At 35.0% G+C, this 9742-nt stretch overlaps 2 protein-coding genes across 2 annotated transcripts; both read right to left on the bottom strand.

Moving 5' to 3' along the window:
- Positions 1–6843: 6843 nt before the first annotated feature.
- Positions 6844–8536, bottom strand: LOC131661368 (chalcone synthase-like). The gene is made up of 2 exons (XM_058930897.1): positions 8273–8536; positions 6844–8091 (listed from the first exon to the last, which is right to left on the bottom strand). The coding sequence occupies exons 1-2, from the start codon at positions 8448–8450 to the stop codon at positions 7841–7843; spliced, it is 429 nt and encodes a 142-aa protein (XP_058786880.1). The 5' UTR covers positions 8451–8536; the 3' UTR covers positions 6844–7840.
- On the bottom strand, positions 7094–7798 carry LOC131658024 (chalcone synthase-like). Its single transcript, XM_058927359.1, has one exon. The coding sequence runs from the start codon at positions 7796–7798 to the stop codon at positions 7094–7096; it is 705 nt and encodes a 234-aa protein (XP_058783342.1).
- Positions 8537–9742: the final 1206 nt, after the last annotated feature.

Below are 9742 nucleotides of genomic sequence, written 5' to 3'. Positions count from 1 at the left end.
AGGCTACTCTTCAGATATTAGAAGACTTGTGTCCATGAAAGACCTCAAGTTAAAGAGTTTGAAGACGCATGATTGCCATGTTATAATGGAACACTTTTTACCAATAGGTATACGTTCTATTCTGCCAGAAAAAGTAAGAAGCGCAATAACTAAGCTATGTTTCTTCTTCAGGTCAATTTGCAGTAAGGTGGTCGATCCCGCGATCTTACCAACATTGCAAAAAGAGATAGTTGTTACTTTATGTGATCTTGAAATGTATTTTCCTCCCTCGTTTTTTGACATAATGGTTCATCTAGTCGTTCATCTTGTGAAAGAGACACAATTGTGCGGACCAGCTTATATAAGATGGATGTACCCTGCTGAACGTTATATGAAAATATTAAAAGGGTACGTGAAAAACAGAAGTCGACCGGAGGGTTGTATTGCCGAACGATACATTGTTGAAGAAGCGGTTGAGTTTTGTACTGAATATCTGTCAAATGTTCAATCAATTGGACTCCCCAAATCTCATATTGTCGAAAAAAAAGAAGGAAAAAGGCTAATTGGAAATAAAGTTGTGACAATATCAATGGTCGAACGGGATCAAGCGCACTTGTATGTTCTGCACAATGAGATTGAGGTTGAGCCGTATGTTGAAATGCACAAGGTTGTTCTCCGAGATTTAAATCCAAATAGAAATGAGAACTGGATAGTACGAGAGCACAATCGAAGTTTCATACCGTGGTTTAGGGATCATATTTATTCAAAGTATCGTTCAGATCCTGCTTCAGTAACAGAAAGGTTGAGATGTTTAGCCTATGGTCCAAGTGTAATTGTGCTTTCTTATAGCGCATACGCAATTAATGGATACACATTTTATACCAAAGAACAGGATGATAAAAGTACTATGCAAAATAGTGGTGTTACCTTGGTAGCTGAAGCAATGCACATATCAAGTGCGAATGACTTAAATCCGAAATTTGCAAATTTGTCATATTTTGGGGTTATCGAGCGCATTTTGGTGTTTGATTACGCGAAGTTTCAGATTCCTGTATTTGGTTGCAAGTGGGTTGAAAATAATAGTGGCATACGAATGGATAAGTCAGGATTTTTGCAAGTGGATCTCAATAGGGTAGGGTACAAAGATGAGCCTTTCATTCTAGCCTCTCAAGCTAAACAAGTGTTCTATGTTAATGATCCGACAAGTACGAAATGGTCTATAGTGCTTTTATCTAACAAAATAGTTGATGAAAACATTGAACATCAAGGTGATATTCGTGTTGGCATTGAATCTTGTACAAGAAACGATCAAAATGAGAATGAATCTTGTACTAGAAATGATCATAATGAGGGTATTTGGATCAATCCAACCGTCCGCGTTGTTAAGAGACGCGTAGAACACAATCCTACCAAGAAAAGAAAGAGACGTTAGTGATAAAGGTAATAGTATACGTATTCCGACTAATTTGCTTTATTCAATTTGTACCGATTGTTTTATTCAATACTATAATACTTATTCAATTTTGGTGCATATTCTCATTTTGTACATAACTTTTGAACCATGTATCCGTTTGTTGACTTCTTTACATGTAACTATACTATTTTGACGATTCCGGAGCTGCTCATGCACTTATCTTTACATTTCGGGACTGTTTTTTATCGGTTTTGCTTCTGCCCGTAATCAAAAGTCGGACTTAGGGTCTGAATTTCGGAAAACCGACTTTATTTTTGAGTCCGTGGGGACGTCTTACCATAGCCATGTAAATTTCGTTCAATTCCGACAACTTTCTTTTTTGACGCTTATTTTGATTTGTACCGATTTCGTTTCCGATTTACTTGTACATGCATGGTTTGACTTCCATTTGACTTGTATAGATTGTTAGCTTATTAATAGTGTACTAATGTGCTTTAGTTTGTTTGATACAGGTTCAATGGCTCCGGATAGAGATGCTCCACCTGAAAACTCACAAGAAAACTCACAAGAAAGAGATGCTCAAGAAAGAGATGCCACTGATACAAATGCTCCACTTGATACTGAAGCAAAAGAAGTTGCACAAGGCATCACCATTATGAAGGGAATCATTCGACATAGAGACCAAGGATTAGTATACCATTTGGATTGGAATTCTGATAAACAAGCAATTGGTCCTAATTCTGCAAAGTTGACAAGCTATATTGGTACACTTGTTCGTATGCATATTTCGGTCTCCATAGCTAAATGGAATCTGAAAAGCGAAGAGTTGGATGCGAAAAAAAAAGCGATTTGGGACGAGCTTCAGGTATATATCATATATGGTTAATTGTTGTTATTATCTTGACGATAAATTGTTTAAATTACTTATACTAACACACTATGCGTATGTTTTTTTGCAGAGGACTTTTGAGATACCAGATGATCGTAGACGCTACATACTTAGTTTGGCCGGCAAAAGATATAGAGGGTGGAAAGCTTTTTTGACAAACACCTATCTTAAGGATAAAGATGAAAACTTTCTTGAAGAGGCATCGGGACGGCCAAAAAAGTATGAGATCTTCATTGATGAAAAAGATTGGGCTGAGTTTGTAAAGCAAAGAGATGAAGATTTTCGGAAAAGGAGTGCCACGAATAGTGCGAGAGCATCCAAACCCGCGTATCCATACAAAAAAGGGCGTTTGGGATATGCACGCTTAGAGGATAAAATTGTAAGTAAATAGAAATACGTTTTAATTAATTGTCTAAATGTGCATGTTTTATTTGACGATTTTATCATTTGTGTCAATGCATAGTTAGAGGAGACTAAAAGTGAGGAAACTTCACTTCCTGTACATGTGTTGTGGAAGGAAGCTCTTGTGGGCAAGAATCAAGCTGTCGATCCCGATGTTCAGAGAGTTTATACTGAATGTGTAAGTATAATGCTGTGTCTTTAATTAAATCAAATGTTTTTAATATATAAATGATTTTTTATCTCCACTAATAATTATTGAAATGTAAATGAATTACAGGAGACCTTGTCGCAATCGGTATCCACCGGTGAGGGGAGCGTACTTAGTAGAGCACTAGATGCTCCTGAGTATCCCGGTCGGGTGAGGGGTAAGGGTCATGGTGTGACTCCAACCTCTTTTTACAAGAGTCCTAGGAGAAGATCAAATCTTACCAATGAAGAAGTGTTGCAAAAGTTGCAGGAATTGCAAGCACAAGTCTCTGAATTGCAAAGAGATAAAGATATGTATATGAGAGAAAAGTGCAACACTTCATCGGTGAAAGAAACTAGTGATAAGGCTAGTATCAACTGTCAAAGGAAATTTCCCGAGGTAATTATAAATTTTTTTTCCTTACAAATTGTTCTATTTCATTAATGATAATGACTTTATATTTACTATTGGTTTAGGGCATTTCATCTTGCCAACTATACTTATCGTCACCGAATTATCAACTAGTTGGCAAGGGAAAAGTGCACAACACTTTGGGAGATTTACTTCACCATAGACCGCTCCCGGATGGACACCTGAAAGTATCGGTGGATGTTGTATTAGATCATGATGCGATGCTACCGGTACCTGACATGGTCTCAGAGACGACATTGCTGCGAGATGCAATAGGATCATTTGTTGCATGGCCCTCGGAGCTCATTACCATTAGTGATGAGGTATATTGAAAACGATTATGAATCATTTAGTTTTCGAATGTCAATTCTAAACCGTTTATTAATTGTTTTTTACATTTTAATTTTAGACTGCTCCTATAAAACCCGCAATTAAGGGTAAAGGGATTTTACAGGAGAAGGAGTCTGTTGCATCACTAAAAGAGGTACATTTAAAGTGTTAATATATAATCTGAATCTAAATCTGCATGATTTTATATTTTACCTAACTTATATGATTTTTAGGCATCCGCTCGGGAGTCACAACAAGTGACGCAGCAAGTTCGTAGCGTACCACCCACTGGTCCTCCGAAGATAGCGGCAAAAAAAGGCGGTGCTTTTGTGCCTCGATACCGGACGACGCTTGCAACAATGGTTGATATGTCCGATTTGAAGGATGGTGCTTTACGTGAAATCAATATGGATGAAAGTGTCTTCGGTATTGAATTCAAGTCACATATTGCAATTGATGACTTGGAAGAGATTTTTACGCATGAACAACTAGGCGTCGGTAATATGCACTCATACATCCGGTAATATTCACTCATCCGATATATTATTTAATTAGTCCCACAATATAATTTATTTACACATTTCAATGAAAATAATCTAATGTTTATTATGTTTTTATTTAAGGTTGTTGTATGACAGAGTGTTGCGCGGGACTGTATTGTCTAACAGATTCCGTTTCGTGTCTTCCGCCCATTGCAGCGGAATGGCAATTGATTCGGAACCGGAATCAGTTAGACAGCTCTTAGTCGATAGATTCATGTCCACCGGCAATTCAGAAAGTCTGCATCTTTGGGCGTATAATACCCGACCAGTAGGGTTAGTTCTCATTCTTGGTTCATCTAATCTCTGTTTCTCTTGTGTATAGCAAAATTTTCATATAACCTATTGTTTTATTTTATAGAGCACACTGGTTGTTGCTTGCTATCAACCCTATAAGAGAAGTCGTGTATTATCTGAATTCGGTAAATGGTGATTGGACCAATTATCCGGCTATGAAGGAAATCGTTGATTTGTAAGTGGGATCGTCCTAAATATTCGTGTATATTTATATATTTACTTATTTGTGGGATTGATCTAAACATATGCTTTTATATATTTGTTAATTAGATCAATACAAGTGTTCCGAAGTCAACGGGACGCACAGGTATCCCGGACTAAATCAAACAACATTACTTGGATCAAAGTGCAGGCACATTATTTTTCACAATTTAGCTTATAATATTTATGCTACTTGATAAAACAAGACAACTATAAAATCTTATTTGTTTTTCTATGTAGTGTCCGCAACAGCGAAACAGTTCAGATTGCGGATACTTTGTTTTGAGGTTTATGAAAGAAATCCTTCAGGCGAATCAATTAGAGATTCCGCTCACGGTATGAATTTATAACTTAAGATAATTTCATATAATTTATTACATTGAACTAAATATATCATTCATATTATGTTTTTGTTTTGTAGTACCTTGACGAATTCCGTGCTGCTGGGTACCCGAGACTTAAGTTAGAAGAAATCAAAGAGGATTTGTGTCACTTTTATATTAAGCAATTTTTCATGTAGGATTTGTGTCGATTTGAACTATAATATTATTGATGTTGTAATGATGTATATATATAATTTTGGATATTATAATGGTATTATATTAGTATATATATATTGTCTTACTGATGGCTGAAATTATATCGTCGAAAATATATTACAGGTCGGAAATATTACAGGTTGAAAACATATTACTGGTCGAAAAGATTACAGGTCGACTGGGAGGATTAAATTACAGGCTACACATTAAAATACCTCATTTAGCAACGACAGCGCTTTTAAAAAGCGCTCTTAAAGGTCCACCTACAAAAGCGCTTCTTAGTAAAAGCGCTGCCAAAGAATAATAAAAAAGCATAAAAAATAAAAAAAAACGCAACATACGAAAGCGCTTTTGGAAAAGCGCTCTTATAGGAGGGGCTACCAGAGCGCTTTTTCCAGGAAAGCGCTCTTATAGGGGGGCCTACCAGAGCGCTTTTTCCAGAAAAGCGCTCTTATAGGAGGGGCCTACCAGAGCGCTTTTTCCAGAAAAGCGCTCTTATAGGGGGGGCCTACCAGAGCGCTTTCTGAAGTGCTTTTGTTACCTACGCCAGTGCTGACTTTCACAGCGCTTTTAAGCGCTTTTAAAGCCCATAAAAAGCGCTTTTAAAGCCCCAGCGTGTTGTAGTGTCACTGCTGGGCGAAGGTCTAACATCTTGAGAGTCAAGATAAGCGTAAGATAGTATGTAGCCTAGGAAAGTTTTATCGTGGCCCCATGGTGGGCGTCAAATGTTCTGGCTTAATACTTTTGTAATACCTCCCAGAAGTTAATCCAAGGAAGTCGCTATTGAATTGGTAGACTAGCTTGTTTAGGGATTTGAGTTGTAAGATTGATGCAAGCTCAAGATGAAGCGTGTCTTTCTTGCCCCTCGATCGGGAGCCTTTTTTACAGCCTTGAAGTGATAAACCACAACATTGATGGAGCGACCCTTGGATCCCCTCCTTAATAGCAGCCATCTATAATCTCTGCCGTCCATTATTAGCATTATGTAACTCCTGTAACGCCCGCAGCCTTCCACGTATACGTAATCGTCGTGACCGATTTGGGCTCTCGCCTCTCGAGATGGACGAGGGAGTTTCCTCCCGAGCTGGAAGTCTCGGAAGGTAGTGATAAGCTACCCGACTGAAGAAGATAGTCCCCCGAGTTGAGAGTCTTTAGAACCAGCCCTTGTCTACTACTCGCCCATCCTCCTGATCCGACTACACATCTGTTCCACCGACCTCCCTAATCGGCCTGAATATCCCTCATATGTACAATAACAATATCATGATTTTGTTAAATTAAGATTCAAAGCCTATGTGTGGTATTGTAGCAAAATCCAATTTCTCTCATTCCAAAACAAACAAGCTAACAACGAATCTATAACTGCAAACTTTTACTTTAATATAAAATAACATTGAATCATTAGTAGAAATTAGTTTTTATATTATTACGTAATTTTTATACTTTATATGATTACAATGTTAGATAAAATTGAGTGAAATGTAAATATTTGATCTTTCATATTTTTCCTAATGTCTATATTATGTTAGGTACCGAAGAGGTCCCATAGGTCTATACCAAGAAGAACTCGTCATTATTTTTGGAAAGACATAATAGTTTATAATAATGGTGGATCTAAGTTGAATTAATTCTGTGAAAAGGAAGACAAAAAAATGTATTGAAATAGCAAACATTTTTTATTACAACACACATAAACACACATGCAAATTCACCGATTTTATGGTTAAAGAATAGAAAATTAATACAAATTGAAAGATAAAATTTGTCTCTACAGATCTAATGATCCCTACGGACATCACACCATGTGCATGGGATCCCAATATTATATAAGCAGGATAGGATTTTATTTGATTCTTTTATTCATTACTATCTTCATATCATATATAGAAACCAGAGTGAGTGAGTCTATATGTTGGTGGCTGCGCTATGCAAGGCAATGGTTTCCATGGTCAAGCCAGGACCAAATCCAAACAAAACACCCCACTTAAGTCCATCACCAGTAGTCAACTTACCTTCCTTCATAGACCTCTTTCTCATCTCATCCAATATAAATAACACACAAGCACTCGACATGTTTCCATACTCACTAAGAACATGTTTTGTCGCATTTAGTTTATCTGAATTCAACCCAACTGTTTTTTCAATCCTCTTCAATATTGCAGGACCACCAGGGTGTGCTACCCAAAACAATGAATTCCAATCACTTATTCCAAGTGGATGGAATGCTTCTTCTAGACTTTTCACTATATTCTCACCGATCAATTCAGGAACATTTTCTTTCAAATGAAATGTCAATCCCACTTCACGCAAGTGTCCTTCAATCGCTCCTTCAGAGTCTGGTAGAATCGTTTGGGATGCTGAAACAAGATAAAACAACGGTTTTTCAATTCTTTCATCAGGGTTTGATCCAACGATCACAGATGAAGCACCAACACCAAAGAGTGCTTGTCCAACTAAGGAATCCAAGTGATTTTCATTTGGACCACGAAAAGTAACAACAGTTAATTCAGAACAAACAACGAGGACACGTGCACCAATGTTGTTCTCAGCAAGATCTTTGGCGAGACGAAGAACGGTTCCACCAGCAAAACAACCTTGGTGATATAACATAAATCGTTTTGTGGATGGATTTAGATTTAAGAGTTTGACGAGTTAATAATCAGCACCAGGCATGTCGACACCTGAAGTAGAACAAAAAATGAGGTGAGTTATCTCTGATTTTGGTCTTCCCCATTCTTTTATGGCATTTGATGCTGCTTTTTCTCCTAGCTTTGGTACTTCTTCAACCAAAATGTCCTGGCGTGCGTCTAGAGATGATTTCTCATAACTTGATATGTTTGGATTTTCTTTCAACATTTCTTCTGTCAAATGCATGTAACGTTTCTTAATCATTGACTTCTCACCTGTTCAAACAAAAAAAAACATATAAGTTGAACCGACATACATATGCATGCATGTGTGTCTAGCCTCTGTGTGTGTCTATATATATATATATATATATATATATATATATATATATATATATATATATATATGCATGAAGGAAATTGAAAATCATAAACATATATGCATGAAGCTACTTACATATACGTTTCAACTTTTCCTTTAGTTGAGGCATGTGGTTGTTGTTGGTAACTCGGAAGTAATAATCTGTAAAATCAGATTGGTAAATGCAATTTGGTGGAGTTGCGGTTCCAATAACTAAAATGGTTGCAGTGCCACGAGCTCTTTGAGACTCTCTTATTTCATCTAAGTATGCCATTATTGATTGGAAAAGGAGTGTGTGAAGATCAATAATACAAACAAGGGAATAATATTATTGATAGAGAGTGCTGAAAAATGCAAATGGAATTGATGAAGCTATTGTATGAAGAGTATATCCTATTTATACAGAAATAATATTGACTATAAGGGGTTAGTTCGCCATCACTTTTTATTTTCTTGATGTGTTGCTATTTTCCTCTACTACTAAAAGTCGTCACTTTTGATGAACCGATTCTTACTTGCTGAGACTCCAATTTTTACCAGTTTTATTGATTTTAATTAACAACAATATTTTTAACATTTTGCAACTGATTTTTTATTATTAAAATCAACTAAATTAATTATTTCCTTTACTGTTAACCACTTTAAAAACAAAACATTATATTAGTTCTTATTTTCTTCTAGTGTGTATGCTGCCACCACATTATTGCAAATTGGCGAAGTTTTCAATTTTTCAACTTACCTTTTTATATAATAAGTTCTAAAAAAAATTATATATAATTATTTATTATGTTTTAAAAATAATATAGCCTTTAAAAATAAACTTGTTATCAATTTTAGATGTAAGAATATTAAAAAGATGTCAAAAATTTTGAATTTAAAATAAAGAGAATAATTTCATAAATCATTTAAAATAAAGAACTAAAACTGAAATCAATGAGTTCAATCTAACATCTCGATCTATGAATTTGTCGTCCACCTCTCTCAACCTTTATCATTACGTTTCATATTTTCATATTTATGTTCATTTGTCGCATCGTAATTATCTCTTATTCTCATATATATCTGCTCTCCTCTTGTCTCTTGTTCTCATATTCTACTTGAAACTTAGAGTTTCTTTTATTCCAACTCAGGCTTTCTTTGATTACAATACAAAAGGATAGTGCACCAAAAAAAAAAAATTTGACACAATTTATTATTTTCAATTCTAGCAGCAAGCCAATATCATAAAAGTAGCCACTTGCTTTTTTACTTTTTAAGAATTTTCATAGAACGAGTTTAAAAAATTAAATTAATTAATTAATAATATATATATATATATATATATATATATATATATATATATATATATATATATATATATATATATATATATATATATATATATATATATATATATATAGGATTGTATTATTAATCAATTTCATCACTTTATTAATTATAAAATATATATTATTAATCAATTTCATCACTTTATTAATTGTAAAATATAAATTATTAATCATTTATTTTACGTATAATTAATTAACAAAATTTATTATTTTATTAACCAAAAAATGTAGAATAATA

This window comes from Vicia villosa, linkage group LG3 (genome assembly GCF_029867415.1).
Source record: "Vicia villosa cultivar HV-30 ecotype Madison, WI linkage group LG3, Vvil1.0, whole genome shotgun sequence".
Lineage (NCBI taxonomy): Eukaryota > Viridiplantae > Streptophyta > Magnoliopsida > Fabales > Fabaceae > Vicia > Vicia villosa.
The sequence above is the reverse complement of the archived record's forward strand: the minus strand, read 5'-3'. Positions and strand labels throughout refer to the sequence as shown.

What these genes read in the sequence shown, in the direction of transcription:
- LOC131658024 (XM_058927359.1), bottom strand. Translation starts at nt 7,798, where the DNA reads ATGTTATATCACCAAGGTTGTTTTGCTGGTGGAACCGTTCTTCGTCTC.
- LOC131661368 (XM_058930897.1), bottom strand. Translation starts at nt 8,450, where the DNA reads ATGGCATACTTAGATGAAATAAGAGAGTCTCAAAGAGCTCGTGGCACT. An exon ending in GGAAAAGTTGAAACGTATAT is followed by an intron (nt 8,092 to 8,272) that starts GTAAGTAGCTTC and finishes TTGTTTGAACAG; the next exon opens with GTGAGAAGTCAATGATTAAG.